Genomic DNA, 20,413 nt, shown 5'->3' with positions numbered 1-20,413 from the left:
CATAACAAGGTTATTGTAGCATTGAATGCCGACAAGGAGAAGTATTTAAACTATGAAACAAGTACAAGTGGTAGCACTATTGGAAATGTATGCATGCATTGTTATGACAGTAAGGAATTAAATTTCTTTGGGATACCGAAAAAATTCAACTCTTATGATGGTGGTTATGCGAGATTGAGATCTCCAGAGATGACTGCACTCAAAGAGAATGCTAACATAAAAATAAGTGTTGATGATAGAGGACGACTCCTTGCTACTGCTGCAGGTAACACATTACCTACGGATACATCCAATCATCAGCTTTCGGGTATTAGCATTCAACGGAAGGCTAATAAAAGAAAGGCCTACTCTGCTACTAATATCGTAAGCCATATCTTGTTTACGTGCCGAAACTGCTACCTGTGTAAAAATAATGTGTTAATAGACAGTGAAATTGCAAGAAAAATAAAAATGGCATTGTCAAAAAATATCACTACGGAATATAAAGATGAAACGATGAAGAACAAAGCACCAGCAAACATTACTGGCATTGATCAAACTGTCAATGAATCAAATAATAGCAAAGACGAAAAGCATATTGAGCCTGTTCATCAGACACCAGTAAAAATTGTGTAGGATTCAAAATGGAATAATAATTATTCTACTGATTACGAACTAAGAGAAGACAATAACTACAATATCAAGAGAGAACATTGTGAACTATTTTATGGAACAGATTCAAAATGTCCAAAGTTAATCATTGATATTAATAATGTATCATAATATATTTTTGTATTAATATTATAAATAGCATTATTTCATTAAAAGTATTACATTGTTACATGTTCATTATTTTTTAGAGTAAGCTAACGTATCAAGCGTTTAGAATGTATATTAAAACATCGGAGATGTAGGAAAAGGAATTTGCGTACATCTATTGTCAGACACACTATTTCCGTAAAATCTGAGCTATTAAGGGTTTTTGACCGTAAACTCTAGTTTTTTTGTAAGAAAATTATGGAAATACAATTCTCTGGTTCAAATTTGGAACTTAAGTCTATTTTATGATCGAAAAATAAAAGTATTTCCGTAAAATCTGAGCTAATAAGGCTTTTTCGACCGTAAATTCTAGTTTCTTGTAAGAAAATTATGTAAAATACTTTTTTGTACGTATCTTAAAATGACAAAATATGATTCTTGAATTCACCTCTTGGACACACAATACAGAAATTAAAAAAAAAATTATAATTTTCAGTCTTCATTTGCAAGCAATAGACACCGATAGTGCTATGACCCCTCCCCACAATGACTTTTAAAGATTTTGTTACTCCTCCCCATAATGAATTCAGATGGTTTTAGGAGTCACCCCCTAGCCATAACTCCATTCAACCTTGAGCGAAGGTATAAAAGTTTGATGATGTATTTCTCATCTTAACAACTTCATAAATAGCTTTCAGGATGATAGGACTGTATGACACAGAATTTATCGGTTTGGAAAAATCATCTTGTGGTATTATATTTGAATGTGCATTTTTATCATTGTCAATGGAACTCGAAGAAATTGACTATTATCAATGGATGGTGAACTATAGCATGTTTGAGTGTGATAAAATCTTATGGAGTACTACATTACATCATATGAACAGACTGGGATTCTATGATAGAGTGATTAAACCACTTAATAATAGTGGTCAGGAACTGAGAAATGTCCAGGAGGAAGTTAGTGAAATTTGCAGCTTTTTCGGGGTTGACGCACTCTATGTAAAGGGTAATGTACCTACAGATAAAGTTTTAATTCAAAAGTGTGACCCTAGGATTCCACTTTTCAATCTAGAAGAATTTAAGTGTCCTAAATTTGAAGGGGTTTATCATCGTCCTGAAGACGAGGTCAGGTTCTTTGCGCACTGGATACCTAAGGACATGCCTGATCGTGATAAATGCATAAGACATGGTAAAAACTATTCTACATCATGGGACTATAGTTTCTGGATGCCTAAGAGTGAACGTGTGTGTGACTATGTGTCATAATATAATTTTGTATTAATATTATACATAGCATTATTTCATTAAAAATATATTATGCATTACATTGTTATGTGTTCATTATTTTTAGAGTAAGCTAGCATATCAAAAGTTTAGAATGTCTATTAAAACATCGGAGATGTGAGAAAAGGAATTTGCATACATCTATTGTCAGACACATGGGGTAATATCGACAAAATCTAGGTATCAGAATGAATAAATTCTTTATCAACATCCGTTGTTTATATATGTCATTATGTCATTATGAAAAAATTGTAAGTAAGTAGGAAGTAGGTAAGTAAGTAAGTAACAAACTCTTTCTTGAATTCATCTCTTGGCTACACAATACATAAATTGTATTATTGGAAATTATAAAAAAAAATTGACTAAACTCTCTATTAACATTCTTTATCGATTGATCTTAATTCATGGACAGAAAAAGCAGTATTTTTAAAAACTACCATTGTAGAATTTATTAAATTCTATATAAAAATCCATGTGTTGGATACATCGGAAAAAGTTGCCACGCTCTAAGTACCGGAAATCATAAATTCCTTTTCAAAGTTTTTATCTGATACATCAGGTAAAAGTCATAAAATCCAAGTTTTATTCATTTTGGCTTCATGTGTTGTTACGTTGAATTTAGATTAGACCAGTTTTTCTTTTAATTTTGGCTTCATGTGTTGCTACGTTGAATTTAGATTAGACCGGTTTTTCTTTCTATAGTAGAGACTAGCGTATATTTTTAGAGTAGAAAAAAAAATCTGGTTAGTCTGAAGTTGATTGTCTGAAAAGTATTTTTTGTGGGCGAGATAAACGATTGGCTGAAACAAAGGCAGAACTTTTAAAATCAAAACAACTGTACATTCAGTAGATAATTCCGTTGTTTTTTTTTTTTTTTTTTTTTTTTTGTTAAACACTAATGGCTGAAATAAAAGCAGAACTTTTAAAATCATTTAGATTAGACCGGTTTTAGAACTTTTTTTAGAACTTTTAAAATAGTAGAGACTAGCGTATATTTTTGGAGTAGAAAAAAAAATCTGGTTAGTCTGAATTTGATTGTCTGAAAATTTTTTTTTTGGGGGGGGAGATACACAATTGGCTGAAAAAAAATCAGAACTTTTAAAATCACAAAAACTGAAGATAAGTAAATAATTCCGTTGTTTTTTTTTGTTTTTTTTTGTTAAACACGATTTTTTTTTGTTAAAAACGTGCGCGCACGTAACCACGTCTAAATGAACCTTAAAAAATTAAGTAAAGCAAAGTCAACTGTACATGTTTATTTTCTGGCATTATATTAGTTTTTTTTTTATTTACTGACCTTAAGTTGTTGTAATTTCAAAAGTTACTCTTTTATTTCAACCCATAATGCTTAACAAAAAAAAACAAAGGTATTATTTACTGACCTTCAGTTGTTGTGATTTTAAAAGTTATGCTTTTGTTTCAATCAACCGTGTTTAACAAAAAAAAACAAAAAAAAAAGGAATCATTTACTGATCTTTAGTTGTTGTGATTTTAAAATTTCTGCTTATATTTCAGCTAATCTCGTTTAATAAAAAAAACAAAAAACAACGGAATTATTTACTGATCTTCAGTTTTTGTGATTTTATAATTTCTGCTTTTGTTTCAGCCAATAGTTTCTCTCCCCCCCCAAAAAAAATACTTTTCAGACAATAGACTTCAGACTAACCAGAATTTTTTTCTACTCTAAAAATATACACTAGTCTCTACTATAGAAAGAAAAACCAGCCTAATCTAAATTCAACGTAACAAAACATGAAGCCAAAATTAAAAGGAAAACTGGTCTAATCTGTTGTTGTTATTTTAAAAGTTCCTCTTTTATTTCAATCAATCGTGTTTAACAAAAAAAACAATGGAATTATTTACTGACCTTCAGTTGTTGTGATTTTAAAAGTTCTGCTTTTGTTTCAACCAATTGTGTTAAAAAAAAACAATGGAATCATTTACTGATCTTTAGTTGTTGTTATTTTAAGATTTACGCTTTTTTTTAATAAAGACGTGTTTAAAAAAAAAAAACCAAAAAAAAAAAAAAAAAAAAAAAACAACGGAATTATCCACTGATCTTCAGTTGTTGTGATTTTAAAAGTTCTGCTTTTGTTTCAGCCAATTGTGTATCTCCCCCAAAAAAATACTTTTCAGACAATCAACTTCAGACTAACCAAATTTTTTTTTTCTACTCCAAAAATATACGCTGGTTTCTACTATAGAAAGAAAAACCGGTCTAATCTAAATTCAACGTAGCAACACATGAAGTCAAAATTAAAAGAAAAACCGGTCTAATCTAAATTCAACGTAACAACACATGAAGACAAAATGAATAGAACTTGGATATTATTACTGTTATCTGATGTATCCGATAAAAACTTTAAAAGGAATTTATTATTTCCAGTACTTAGATCGTGTCAACTTTTTCCGATGTATCCGAGAACTGTATTTTTATATTTAATTTAATCAATTCTACAATTATATTTTTTGAAAATACTGTTTTGTCTGTCCAGGAATTGAGTTCAATCTATAACGAATGTTAATAGAGAGAGTTTCTTCAATTTTTTTGTTATAATTTCCTATAATAAAATTTCTGTATTGTGTAACCAAGAGATGAATTCAAGAAAGAGTTTTTTACTTACTTACTTACTTATTTACCTACTTCCTACTTACTTGCAATTTTTTCATGATGACATATTGACATATCCAATATCGGATGTTGATAAAAATTTTATTCATCCTGATGCATAGATTTTGTTAATGTCGCCCCAATCGTCGGACAAAAGATGAATACAAATTCCTTTTCTTATCTATCCTATGTTTTAATATATATTATGAACCTTTGAAACTATTGCTGTCTCAAAAAATATTGGATACATAAAAATTTAATATATAATATATTTTTAATTAAATAATGCTATGTAGAATATTAAAACAAATTAGATTATGACACATAGTCATACACACGTTCACTCTTAGGCATCCAGAAACGATGGTCCCATGATTTAGAATAGTTTTTACCATGTCTTATGTATTTATCACGATCAGGCAGGTCCTTAGGTATCCAGCGCGCAAAGAACCTGACCTCGTCTCCAGGACGATGATAAACCCCTTCAAATTTAGGACACTTAAATTCTTCTACATTGAAAACTGCAATCCTAGGGTCATACTTTTGAATTAAAACTTTATCTGTAGGTATATTACCCTTTATATAGCGTGCGTCAACCCCAAAAAAGCTGCAAATTTCACTAACTTCCTCCTGGACATTTCTCAGTTCCTGACCACTATTATTAAGTAGTGTAATCACTCTATCATAGAATCCCAGTCTGTTCATATGATGTAATGTAGTACTTCACAAGCTTTTATCATACTCAAACATGTTATAGTTCACCATCCAATGATAACAGTCAATTTCTACGAGTTCCATTGACAATAATAAAAATGCACATTCAAATATAACACCACAAGATTATATTTCCAAACCGATAAATTCAGTGTCATAAATTCCTCTCATCTTGGAAGCTCTTAATGTAGTTTTTAAGAAGATAAATATATCATCAAACTTTTATACCTTCGCTCAAGGTTGAATGGAGTTATGGCTAGGGGGGTGACTCCTAAAACGGTCTGAATTCATCGTGTGGAGGAGTCGTAAAACCCTTAGAAGTCATTGCGGGGAGGAGTCATAGCACTCTCGGTTTCTATTGTTTGCAAATGAAGTCTGGAAATTACAAATTTTTTTAATTTCTACATTGTGTGTCCAAGAGGTGAATTCAAGAATGATATTTTGTCATTTTAAGATACGTACAAAAATGTATTTTACATAATTTTATTACAAGAAACTAGAGTTTACGGGTGAAAAAGCCTTATTAGCTCAGATTTTACGGAAATAGTTTTATTTTTGGATCCAAAAATAGACTTAAGTTCCGCATTTGAACCAGAGAATTGTATTTCCATAATTTTCTTACAAAAAACTATAGTTTACGGTCAAAAAACCCTTAATAGCTCAGATTTTACGGAAATAGTGTGTCTGACAATAGATGTACGCAAATTGCGTTTCCTTCATATCCGATGTTTTAATATACACTCTAAACGATTGATAAGCTACCTTACTCCAAAAAATAATGAAAACGTAACAATATAATATTTTTAATGAAATAATGCTATGTAGAATATTAATACAAAAATATAATATGATACATTATTAATATCAATGATTAACTTTGGATATTTTGAATCTGTTCCATAAAATAGTTCACCATGTTCTCTCTTGATATTGTAGTTGTTGTCGTCTCTGAGTTCATAATCTAAATAACTATCATTAGTACATTTTGAGTCATGCACAATTTTTACTGATTTCCCCTGAACAGGCTAAATGCACTTTTTATGTTTGTTATTATTGGCTTCGCTGACTTATTGTTCAATGCCATTAATGATTGCTGGATCTTTGTTCTTCAGCGTTCTATCTGTATAGTCCGTAGTGATATTTTTCGACATTACCATTTTTATTTTTCTTGCAATTTTACTGTATATTAACACATTATTTTTACAAAGGTAGTAGCTTTAGCACTTAAAAAAAATATGGTTTACGATATTATAAGAAGAGTAGGTCTTAATTTTATTAGACTTCCGTTGATCGCTACTACCCGATAGCTCATGATTGGATGTATCTGTAGGTAATGTATTACCTACAGAAGTAGCAAGGAGTTTTCCTCTATCATCAACAATTATTTTTATGTTAGCATTCTTTTTGAGTGCAATCATCTCTGGAGATCACAATCTCGCATAAGCACCATCATAAGAGTTGAATTTTTTCGGTATCCCAAAAAAATTAAATTCCTTACGGTCATGACAATGCATGCATACATTTCCAATAGTGCTACCACTTGTACTTGTTTCATAGTTTAAATACTTCTCCTTGTCGGCATTCAATACTACAATAACCTTGTTATGTGAACACACTCTATTAAAATGTTCCATCTTCACTTTCTTTTTAAAAAGATATGAATTGTGTTTATTGTTCCACTGTGTAAAAAATACTGATTTAATACATGCATTAGACTAGGTAGTGACGATAAGTGGTCATAGAATACCATTGGGAAAGCCAAATCGTGTCTCTGACCAATCATAGAGCACAATTTTTAGAACCGTAAGCATACTTTGACATTTTAAGATGGATACAAAAAGAAAAAATAAATAAAGTTGAAAAATTTCGAAGTTTAAAAAAAAAAAAAAGTTTGTTTTTATGAAAAAAAATATTGAATTATTATTTCAGATTTTACGGATATAGTTTTATTTTTAAATCAAAAAATGGACTTAAGTTTAACATTTAAACCAGAGAATTGTATTTTCCATAATTTTCTTTCAACAAACTAGAGTTTACAGTCAAAAACCCCTATTAGCTCAGATTTTACAGAAATATTTTTATTTTTCTAACCAAAAATGGACTTAAGTTTCACCTATGAACCAGAGAATTGTATTTCCCATAATTTTCTTGCAAAAAAATATAGTTTATGGTCAAAAACCCTTATTATCTCAGATTTTACTGAAATAGTTTATTTTTTCGATCCAAAAATGGACTTAAGTTTCACATTTGAACCAGATAATTGTATTTTCCATAATTTTCTTGCCAAAAAAACTAGAGTTTACGGTCAAAAACCCTAATTAGCTCAGATTCCCCCCCAAAAAAAATAATTTTCAGACATATCTTGTTAATACTTTATTTTCATCTCATTCATCCGGGTTTTCTACAGCAGTTCCTGCCAGAGTACAGCACTATAACTAGTCTACGACATCCACTCTGTCATCGCCCCCCCCCCCCCCAAAAAAAAATACTTTTCATACATTTCTTGTTAAAACTTTATTTTGAACTAATTCATTTGGGTTTTTCACAAGAAATTCATACCACAGTACAGCACTATTACTAGTCTAAGATATCCACATCTAAGACATCCACTCAGTCATCGCCCCATCCCCAATGGCTACAAACTGATAAGAATCTTGATATCTGCTATAAAAAACACTTCATTCTAAACAAATTGTAAATACAAAAAGATTAATTGCCCCTTAATTTAGGTATCTGACTATCGCGTAATGAGTACGAACTGCTAAGAATCTTGATATGTGCTATAAAAAACACTTCATTCTAAAAAAATTGTAGGTACAAAAGGATTTATAGACCCTTAATTTAGGTAACTGAGTATCTCGTAATGGCTACGAACTGCTAAGAATCTTGATATCTGCTATAGAAAACACTTAATTCAAAACAAATTGTACTAACAAAAAGATTTATAGGCCCTTAATTTAGGTATCTGACTATCTTGTAATGGCTACGAACTGCTAAGAATCTTGATATGTGCTATAAAAAACAATTAACTCTAAACATAATGTAGGTACAAAAATATTTATAGGCCCTTAATTTAGGTATCTGACTATCTCGTAATGGCTACGAACTGCTAAGAATCTTGATAACTGCTATAAAAAACACTTCATTCTAAACAAATTGTAAATACAAAAAGATTAATAGGCCATTAATTTAGGGGTGTGGCGATCTCATAATAGCTAAGAACTGCTAAGAATCTTGATATCTGCTATAAAAAACACTTCATTCTAAACAAATTGTAGGTAGAAAAGGATTTATAGGCCCTTAATTTAGGTATCTGACTATCTCGTAATGCCTACAAACTGCTAAGAATCTTGATATCTGCTATAAAAAACACTTCATTCTAAATAAATTGTACGAACAAAAATATTTATAGGCCCTTAATTTAGGTATCTGACTATCTCGCAATGGCTACGAACTGCTAAGAATCTTGATATCTGCTATAAAAAACACTTCATTCTAAACAAATTGTAGGTACAAAAATATTTAAAGGCCCTTAATTTAGGTATCTGACTATCTCTTAATGGCTACGAACTGCTAAGAATCTTGATATCTGCTATAAAAAACACTTCATTCTAAATAAATTGTACGAACAAAAAGATTTATAGGCCCTTAATTTAGGTATCTGACTATCTCGCAATGGCTACGAACTGCTAAGAATCTTGATATCTGCTATAAAAAACACTTCATTCTAAACATATTTTAGTAAAAATATGATTAATAGGCACTTATTTGATTTATCTCACTCTCTTAATGGCTAATAACTGCAAAGAAGATTGATAACTGCTATAAAAAAACACATAATTATAAACCAAGTGTACTAACATAAAGACATATAGGCCCTTACTTTATTTTTCTGGCTCGCTCTTAATAGCTACGACCTGATCCGAATATTCATATCTTCTATATAAAACACTTTATTCTAAACAAATTGTAGGTACAAAAGGATTTATACGACCTTAAATTATTTATCTGACTATATAGCAATGCCTAAAAACAGCTAACAATATTTATATGTGCTATAAAAAAAAATTCACTCTAAACAAAATTTAGTCTCAAAAAGATTTATAGGGCCTTAATCTATGGATCTCACTATCTCGTAAAGGCTACGAACTGCTAATAATATTTATATCTGCTAGAAAAAACACTTCATTCTAAACAAATTGTAAATACAAAAAGAGTAATAGGCCCTTAATTTCGGGGTCTGTCTATCTCATAATGCCTACTAACTGCTAAGAATCTTGATATCTGCTATAAAAAAACACTTCATTCTAAACAAATTGTAGGTACAAAAGGATTTATAGGCCCTTAATTTAGCTATCTGACTATCTCGCAATGGCTACGAACTTCTAAAAATTTTGATATCTGATATAAAAAACACTTCATTCTAAACAAATTGTAGGTTCAAAAAGATTTATAGGCCCTTAATTTAGGTATCTGACTATCTCGTAATGCCTACAAACTGCTAAGAATGTACATTATAGCTTGCCAAGTTTTTTAAAAAACCGACTAATCAGGTTATTATATGGACTAACCACCAAGCTTTCTCTAGTCGTTTGACACAAAAAAAATGAGTGTCACAATAGAAAACCCGTCTGGTAAGGTAAGTATCGTTCATTGTAATAGGTCACTGGCCCCTGGTAAGGCATATTACGCAAGCACTACTGAAACCTTTATATGACTTACTACTGCTCTGATCAAGCGAGAAAGAATTTCTAGGTAAAGTGTATTTATTTGTCTTCAAAATTTGTTAATTATACATTAATTAGTTCCATTTTGTTGCTGCTATATTGAACTTTCCAAAACTTAACGCAAACTTAAGTAACATAAGATCCAAAGTAAAACTCGAGCCTACTAGGGACTACCTGCAGTGTAGACGAAGTTTGATCCGCAACAATCTATAACGTAGAGTGAAGTCTTAACTCAAGTTAAATATTAACATCATAACGTAAAAGAAAGATTTTACGGTGTATTGTAAAATATCTACAACATTGTAAAATAGTCCGTGATTCGTCATCTAAATCAACCAATCAGAATTCAGTTTACATTCTTAAGGATGTCATGTGAACCAATGTGACAGACCTATTTAGCCAATCTAAAACATGCATTAGATCAATGTGAAAATATATAGATGGAAAGTGTTATTTATAGCGTCCAAGAACTAAACAACACACGAAAACAACTAAAGAAAGAAAAATTGGGAAATATTGTTTGGCATCCACTAGTAAGTTTTAGGACGAACAAAATCCTTCCTGATACACCGTACGAATACGAATACTGGACGTCATCTCAGCAGCAAAGGAAAAGACTGTAGGCGTTTGAAATAATACCCTCTGATGAATCTGCAACACAAAGCGTGTTTCGAAACGCTTTAGAAGAAAATTATTAATGGATTTCAAGAGCAAAAAAAAAGAAAAAAAGAAAAAACAAAAAGAAAACATTTAAAACTTGAAAATTTCTTAATTGAAGGATAACTATGGTTGATTTATGTGTTTTAAAGTTCTGTATTGCAGTTTTAAAATTGCTTGTAGGCTTGAAATACTATTTTGAACCTTTGCTCATATTTGATATGAGCAAGGGTGTCCATAATAGAAACTGGGGCACCCTCACCCGGGGTCATCAACTCAGGCGGAGGAGGAAAAAGGCTCCTCAAATTACACTCAAAAGAGCCCACTGGTTTGTCCACAAGTCCCATGAGTTACAAACCTTCTCCCAGAAATGGATTAAATTGCAGGGTGATGCAGAACGACGTCGCGGGAGGATCCTCTATAGGAGGAAACCTGCGGCAGAGCGTAAGATCCAGATATATGGACAACGGCCTCTGCAAAGAGCTGCCTCGGCCCTTCCGGGTACCTGCAAGACTGGGGACCTTGCGGTCAATTCTATTCCCACTTGAGAAGTGACGGCCCTCGAGGAAATTATAGCCTAGTAAACAACAATACTTCTGGGCTTGGTATGTTTTGACGGGCGTATTCGGGCTGAAAAACCTCTTCCTAGCTAATTTATCTATTATGGGCTGCCTTCCCGTAGTAGCATAATATTTGTAGGCATGAATATGTAATGAGTCGGAGGTAATAGGGTTGAGATTGTCTGAGAAGGATTTTGACTCTTGTTGATAGAAAAGCATCGCCAACTACTGAAAATCATGTTGTGACCAAGATGGGCCCAGGATTGCACAAAGCCTCCATTCATGGAGGACCAGGGACTTCTTGAGGTCCGGTTCTAAGCCGGCTTAAGCCCTTCGGTGTAGACTTGAGAAGATATGTGATCCCTGTCCTGCGTTGGTATCAGGGATCATTGCTTTTCCTCAGGCGAAAATAATTTCAATGGTTTAAAGAACATGAAAATTAGAACTTGGTATGATACGACGTTAGAAAATGACTATCATATCGACATTTTGACTGATGAATTCAGACGATTCAATTTGGATTTATTAGGAGTTTCAGAAACTCATGTCACAGGTGTAGGAAGCATGAAATTAGGTGATATAGAATTTGTTTACTCAGGCAGGAAGGATGGGGTACATAGACAGGGAGTAGGGCTCATGATGAATAAGGAAGCTGCTAAGTTTTGTTTAGGCTGGGAAGGTATTAATAATAGAATACTAATTGCTCATTTTATGACTAAAAAGTTCAAGGTATCAGTAATTATAGCAGTATACACCCCTGTAGAGGCGTCTGATGGAGATACTAGTGACTCAGATGAATTTTACTTACAGTTACAGGAGCAAATAGACAGGCTCTGAGGTAGAAATATGATGCTATTACTGGAAGATTTTAACACCCAGGTAGGTAGAAATAGGAATAGATGGTATCCTAACTTAGGTAAATTTGGTGTAGGAATAGAAAACAGTAATGGATACAGACTTTGGCAATTTTATAGGTATAACAATCCAGTTATAACCAATGCGGTGTTTGGTCATAAAATGGCTCATAAGTTAACATGGTATTCACGTGATGATAAGACACCAAACTTTATTGATTATGTTTTGGTATACCAAAGAAAGGCAGGATCAATACAAGATACTAGAATATATACGGGTGCCGTCATTGATGTTAAAAGTAAAGATCACCATCTAGTAGGACAAGGGTTAATTTAAATCTGAAATATCGGAAGGGTAACTACCTCCCGGGAAGTTGTAATGTTGATAGACTCCAGAATGAGAATTTGAGAGAAACTTTCCAGGAACAGTTGAATACTAAACTTGAGGGTTTAAAATTTGATAATGTGGAAGATGTTTGGAATTATTTTAGAAAAATAATTCTTGAAATTGCTGAAGGCGTCTTGGACGCAAGCTAGAACTGCAGCTAAGAATATTAGTGAAAAAGCTTTATGTTTAATAGAAAGGAGAAAGAACTTGCAAAAGAATTATCTGAGTGATAGATCATATGAAAACAAAAGTAACGTAAAGAAAGTGGAGAAAGCATTAAAATATGAACTAAGGACGTGTGAAGTGGAGGCCATGGATAAAATTGCCGAGGCTCTGGAAGATGCAGCTAGACGGCATAATAGTAAAATATTGTACGGGTATGTTAATAAATTGAGAGGGAGTAGTCAATCCAGACGTGGCCCGGTTAAAGATAGGAATGGGGGCGCATTTAGTGATAAGGAAAAAACTAAAGAGAGATGAGTCGAACATTTGGAGAATTTGCTTAACCGAGATAGGGCTACAGGAAAAGATATAGAGGAAAATGAAAAAGTTTGTGATACCTTGGATGTGAAGGAAGATTTGTTTTTGAGGAGGAATTAGCAACATTACTAAAAGGACAAAAAAATAATAAGGCTATAGGTGCTGATAGGGTGGTAAATGAGTTTCTTAAGTATGGTGGCTCTGAGGTTAGAAATAAGTTACTGAAGATTATGAATATGATTTTTGAAAATGGGGAAGTGCCTAACGATTTTAGGAAAACCTTAATTAAGCCACTTTATAAGAAAGGCGATAAAAGTGAGTGTCGTAATTATCGAGGCATTAGTCTCGTCTCTGTAGGTAGTAAATTACTTAATATGATACTTCTTAGACTGAGAGATGCCGTAGACAAAGTTTTAAGAGAAGAACAGTGCGGTTTTAGAAAAGGTAGAGGATGTGTCGAACAAATTTTCACTCTTAGGTTAGTAATTGAGAAGTGCCTGAGTTTTCAAACACCTTTGGTCCTCAGTTTTATATATCATGAGCAAGCGTTAGATTTTGTTGATAGAAGAGCTTTAGTAACGGTTTTATCCTTGTATTGTATACCAGACAAATACATTAAAGTGATTAGTGCTATGTACGAGAACAGCACTGCTGCGGTTTAGATAGGAAATGAGGTTAGCAGCTGGTTTTGTATTAAATCCAGCTCGGACATCGGACAAACATTTCGGGGGGGGGGGGGGTCAATCGGAGCTGAGACACCGACGATTAAAACAACAGGACTGCGTGATGTAGAATTCGAGCTATGGGCTCCTTCAAGGGTTATAATCAACATTTCTGAAGTTTAGGACAAGATCTTCCACAAAATATTCTTTCAAAATATGCACTGATTCAGCAGCGATTAATGACTAGTTCATTGAAGCTGAAAACTGCCAATTACCCTGGTTCATACATCCCCTGTCCGTTTTTACCAGCTCCCCCGTAGAGGCTCATATCTTTCGATGTTTATTAGCAGCCTTATATTTATGTTATGCAGATTTGATGCTTCGTTTTGTAATTAAATCCCAGCGCAAATGGTGATTCCGAGTCGGATGCGATAATTCTTAAGGTATTTTAAAGGGTATGCCTTCGCTCCGTAATAAAATTAATTTCGTTTCCTTAATTTCTTGCGATCATAGTACTTCAGTATCTTAGCAGCTCGTATTTCCTGTGCATCTCCAAGCAGGAAAAGGGAACTGTATTTTGAAAAGAAGAAGAGGAAAAAAAAAGTTTCTCGAGGACCGAATGAGATGCAGTAAAATTGAGTGGACTAGTTGAGAATTATTAATGGGAAAATCTTAAGAATAATGAGGTTTTAAGGGGTGGAGGTGGAGAGGGCAGGATCCTTTTCCTCTGCCTGCAAACAAGTAATAAATTTGGTAATAAGTGCTCAAACAACAGTATATTGGAAGGGGGAGGGTCAAGTTCGAAAAAAGTACACTTTAAGGCGGCTATCGATCTGTTCTTCCAGGGGAGAATCTTTTGGTTCTATATTTGGGGATGATACCTCCCCCATGAACCCCCCTCCCCGTGCTGAGGCATGCAATTGATTGTGGGAATATACCAAGAAATATAATTTTTACTGAAAAAATATTCTTTGTTAAACAGGAATTTGATATATATGTATATATATATATATATATATATATATATATATATATATATATATATATATATATATATATATATATATATATATATATATATATATATATATATATATATATATATATATATATATATATATATATATATATATATATATATATATATATATATATATATATATATATGTAATATATATATATATATATATATGATCGTCATAAGTTATGATAAGTATAATTGAAGCCGTGCTACAAATTAGCACGGTTTTATCACAGGAGTAGATCTAGACCAAAAGCTTTGAAAGGGGGGAGGGGGCAATATGACAAGGGCGCCAATAAGTAAAATACCAAGGGGGGGGAATGTGACAAGGGTGCCAATAATTGACCAATTTTATATTTAAACAGAGTGAAAAACAGGAAACAACAAAGAATACACACATTTTAAATTAAATGATCAAATTGATTAAACACACAGCCATAAGACAGTGATTTACCAAGTTCTGTGAGGATCTTCGGGCCAATTGCTCAGTAGTTCCATAGCAAAATAAATTTTTTTTAATGTTATAAAATAAGATTTACCTTCGTCGGAGCTTGGCGTCGCCGGTCTCGACTTTCTGCCACGGCTGCTATGGCTTCGAACACTACAACCGTCATAATCAGCTGATAATGTTGCCACATTAACAGCAGTCAAATTAGACTTTGATCGATTTTTAAGGGTTGCTGAAGTGTGAAATAGAGGGCTCGAGGTGTCACTAGACCGACCATTCTGCTTCTTAGTCAAAGGTGACTGGAGCATTCTTTGTTTCCACTCCAGGAGTCTAGTCATAGACTCTTCCTTCTAGAAGAAAAGAATTAAGGTTAATTATACTACCACACTAATTTTGTCTTGTCTTAAGTCCTGTTTTTGTCAATTCATGTCTTTAGTCATGTCTAATTAGTTAAAAACTAATTAGACATAAAAATTAGCTTTTAACTGAGCCCTTAAACAACTCTCCATTATGTTTCAGTGCAATGCTAACATAAAAACATGCTAACAAAAAACACTGAATACAAAACACGTATCTTAAAGAAGCAGAAACTTCAGACAGGCCAGACTTCAAAATCTAAACCATATCTACCATTAAAAACAATTTCGGATGGGTTAAAATTCAAAAGCAAATAATATAATTCATATAATTTAGCTAGGAAGAAAGTGAATCCATCACATGATGCTTTTCTTATGCTCTTTTGAAATTCAGCAATTGCCTCTAGGGCAATTTCTTTTTTAGCCCTTAGTAGGGCCCCAACACGCAACTTATTACCGTGTCTTTAGACTTGTCTAATTGGATAAAAACTAATTAGATATAAAAATTAGCTTTTAACAGAAGAAAGGAAGAAAACGAATAAATTAATTGATACCTTATTTATGCTCTTTCCAATTTCAATGATTGCTTCTGGGGCAATTTTTTTTAATGGGGCCCCAACACGCAACTTATTCCCTTGTCTTTAGACTTGTATAATTATTTAGAAAATAATTATATACAATAAGTAGATTTTTACTCAGCCCTTAAAAAAATTTATATGATTTTTTTAGTGCAATGCTAGCACCAAAAAAATAAAAAGTATAAAATAACAAAAAAAAAAGCGAAAAAGAGGACACATCAGTACTACCCATACAAAGTTATGATTTTCATTTCTATTCCAAGGTGGGGCTTTAAAACTTCCTGTTTGGAATTTTTAATAATAGTGATTCCAATGGTATACTTTTGTTTTGTCTTGATACTATTTTCAAGGGGCTTCAGGCTCTTCTTTAAGATTCCTGCTAATTTGTTTTCAAAATAACATTTTACTATTAAAAATAATCAAAATAATAATTGCTACTCCTGAATCAGCTGCAAATGGCCATTTTTTCTCACAAGACATTTTTTTTATTTATTTAGAAAAATATTTTTAAACTTTTGGTCCCTATGGGTGGTCTTGAGCCCTTTTAAGGAATCAAAAAAGAATTTGCCCCAGAAGCGATTAAAGATAGTAGGTGATTTTCTTCAGGGGTACAAAAGGAAACAGTAACTGGTTTGATTCTAATCATTACATGAAGTATCAGCAGTCCATCATTAAGAAAACGAAAAAGAAGAGGAAACGCCGAAAAGAGGACCAAATACTGCTGGATAAAAGAGAGAAAAGAAGAAGAATTTAAAATAGAAATTAGAAAAGGATTTTCAATATTATAGTCTATTTTTGAATAAAAAAAAATACAGTAGGTGAAGCCATATATTTCCTTTTCACTTTTGTAACAAGGTAAATGTCATCTTTTGGGGACAATTGGCGAAAATAGAAAAAAATCTCAAATAGGCCTAATTGGATATAGACTATTGCTTCGAAACAAATCAGCAACAGATATACAGAGAGAGGGAGCTCTAAAAAGGAAATTTCCTTTTGGGATATTCACCTATGTTTTTAACTCGTTTTACTTTGGGGAAAATGAAGAAAAAATCAAGTTTTTGGAGCTGAAAAAAAGGACCAACATTGTGACTTAAAACAAACAGAAATTATTTCGTATATGATAGAGGCTACCCCATTCTCAACCTTCGCCCTTTGCGCTAAAATCTGAAAGTTTTTTAGAAATACTTGTCATTCAAATTCAACACTATTGTGTTTGAGCAGTCTTTCTTAAACAATTGTGAATTTGTCCACATACCTAAATACTTACACCAGGATGAAGTTATCTCCTGGTTCCCATCTCCGGGTTTATCTCCCTGTCCTAAAATTGCTTACCCTATAGCTCTGAAAATAAAAACTATCCTTAAAAAAACTGCCGACACTTACAGCTCTCAACTGATATTAAGTTTTTTAAATTTTTAGCCGTATTTGATATTTTACTTAAAAGTACAAATATAATTGTGAACTTAAAATTAATGACTTTAATATTTTTTTTCACATAATTTTTCATTGTTTTTTGGAATTACTTTGTCAGGAGCTTTCAAATGAGATGTTACATGACTATATTCAAAAAAAATATTATTTTGACTGTTCCGCCTATTGAGGTGGAGGCAGACCAATTTTGTTGCTTCATTTTTTATTCAAAAGCTATCAATTAGCACATCATTAAAAAGCTATCTTTCTTCTAAACATGTTTTAAAAGTTATTTTCTACAACAAACATAACACGGCCCCACAAATCCTCTTTTGCCTCCCATCTCCCCTTTCCTCCCAAACCCTCCTTGTCAAAACAAGTAAAATGAAAATTCGTAAGAGATTTTTTATAGTGATATCTATCTCAAATGGAAAAGTTTTCCTTTCAAAGGAATGTCCTAGCTACGTAAACCCCCCTACCCATGAATATAATGACCACCCGAATAAAAACATGGCGAATATAACTTTTTTTCAAAAAATATGCAATAAGACTTGGATGTTTAAAATATTTATGTCAGGAGCTTTCAAAAAAGGTGTTGTATGACTATATTCAATTATATTTTATCTTTACTGTTACATAGGTCGTCTAGAGGTAGGCCAAATGAGGTCTTTCATTTTTTGTCAAAGCTTATCAAACAGCACATCATTTGAAAGCTATCCTTCTTCTGAATATGTTTTTAGCGTTATGCTCTACATTAAACCTAAAAGGGCAACACAAATCGTCTTTTGCCTTTCATCTCCCCTTTCCTCTCAAAACCTCCATGTCAAAACAGGAAAATAGAAAATTCGTAAAGATATTCTCTATAGTAAGGTTTACTTTAAACAGAGAAGGTTTCCTTCTCTAGGAATGTCCTAGCTCCATAATCCATCCTAACCCTGAAGATCAGTACCTCTCATAGAAAAACATGGCAAATTCTAATTTGGTTCAAATACTATTGGGTAAGACTTAGATATTTAAAATATTTATGTTAGGAGCTTTCAAATGAGGTGTCGCATGACTATATTCAATTATATTATATTTTTACTGTTATGGAGGTAGTCAAGAGGTAGACCAAATGAGGTTTTTCACTTTTTGTCAGAGCTTATCAAACAGCACATCATTTGAAAGCTATCCTTCTTCTGAATACGATTCTAGCGTTTTTTCTACATTCAACCTAAAAGGGCCACACAAATCCTCTTTTGCCTTTCATCTCCCCTTTCCCCTCAAACCCTCCATGTCAAAACAAGAAAAATGAAAATTCGTTAAAAGATTCATTATGGTAAGATATATCTTAAATGGAGAAGTTTTGCTTGCCTAGGAATGTCCTAGCTTTATAAACCCTCCTACCTCTGATTGTAAGTACCTCCCAAAGAAAAACGTGGAAAATTCAATTTCGGCTCAAAAATTATTTCATAAGACTTGGATATTTAAAATCTTTATGGCAGGAGCTTTCAAATGAGGTGTTGCATGACTATATTCAATTATATTTTACTGTTATGGAGGTAGTCTAGAGGTAGTCCAAATGAGGTTTTTCACTTTTTGTCAAAGCTTATCAAACAGCACATCATTTGAAAGCTATCCTTCTTCTGAACATGTTTCTAGTGTTGTTTTCTACATCAAACCTGAAAGGGCCACATAAATTATCTTTTGCCTCCCATCTCCCCTTACCTCTCAAACCCTCCATGTCAAAACAAGAAAAATGAAAATTAGCAAAAAAATTTTTTATCGTAAAATTTATATTACATGGATATGTTTTTCGTCGCTCGGAATGTCCTAGCACCATAACCCCCCTACCTCTGAATATAAGTCCCAAAGAAAAACATGGCAAATTTAGATTTGGTTAAAAAAAACTATTGCATAAGACTTAGATATTTAAAATCTTTATTTCAGGAGCTTTCAAATGATGTATCGCATGACTATATTCAATTATATTTTATTTTTACTGTTATGGAGGTAGTCTAGAGGCAGGCCAAATGAGGTTTTTCGCTTTTTGTCAAAGTTTATTAAACAGCACATCATTTGAAAGCTATCCTTCTCCTGAATACGATTATAGCGTTTTTTCTACATTCAACCTAAAAGGGCCACACAAATCCTCTTTTGCCTTTCATCTCCCCGTTCTTCTAAAGACCTTCATATCAAATCAAGAAAAATGATAATTTATTAAAAGATTTGTTATAGCAAGATATATCTGATATGGAGAGATTTTACTTGCCTAGAAATTTTATTCCTTTATAAGCCACGCTATCCCTGAATGTAAATGACTCCCCAAAAAAAAATGGTAAATATCAAACAGCACATCATTTGAAAGCTATCCTTCTTCTGAACATGTTTCTAGTGTTGTTTTCTGAATCAAACCTAAAAGGGCCAAACAAATCCTCTTTTGCCTCCCAAAATAGAGAAGTTTTCATTGCCCAGGAATGCCCTAGCTCCGTAAACCCCCCACCTCTAAATCTAAGTACCACCCAAAGAAAAACATGCCAAATTTAAATTTGGTTCAAAAACTATTGGATAAGACTTGGACATTTAAAATCTTTATATCAGGAGCTTTCAAATGAAGTGTCGCATGTCTATATTCAATTATATTTTATCTTTACTATTACAGAGGTTGTCTAGAGGTACGCCAAATGAGGTCTTTCATTTTTTGTCAAAGCGTATGAAAAAGCACATCATTTGAAAGCTATTCTTTTTCTGAACATGTTCCTTGCGTTGTTTTCTACATTAAACCTAAAAGGGCGACACAAATCCTCTTTTGCCTCCCATCTCCACTTTCCTCTCAAACCCTCCATGTCAAAACAAGAAAAATGAAAGTTCGTAAAAGGATTTGTTATAGTAACATACATCTTAAATGGAGAATTTTTCCTTGCCTAGGAATGTCTTAGCTCC

General features: G+C 32.6%; 2 protein-coding genes across 4 annotated transcripts in view; both read right to left on the bottom strand.

Moving 5' to 3' along the window:
* Positions 1-20,413, bottom strand: part of LOC148946754 (ubiquitin carboxyl-terminal hydrolase 10-A-like) — a 560,345-nt gene that overhangs the window by 90,680 nt on the left and 449,252 nt on the right. The window lies entirely within an intron of this gene.
* Positions 1-20,413, bottom strand: part of LOC148946757 (uncharacterized) — a 117,926-nt gene that overhangs the window by 4,578 nt on the left and 92,935 nt on the right. Inside the window, exon 2 of the mRNA XM_089096588.1 lies at positions 15,239-15,497. Within this exon, the coding sequence (XP_088952714.1) occupies positions 15,239-15,497 (259 nt within the window). The remainder of the gene's footprint in view (positions 1-15,238; positions 15,498-20,413) is intronic.

The sequence above is a fragment of the Artemia sp. Qi Xiang Cuo genome, chromosome 11, assembly GCF_049724085.1.
Source record: "Artemia sp. Qi Xiang Cuo chromosome 11, ASM4972408v1, whole genome shotgun sequence".
NCBI lineage: Eukaryota > Metazoa > Arthropoda > Branchiopoda > Anostraca > Artemiidae > Artemia > Artemia sp. Qi Xiang Cuo.
The sequence above is the reverse complement of the archived record's forward strand: the minus strand, read 5'-3'. Positions and strand labels throughout refer to the sequence as shown.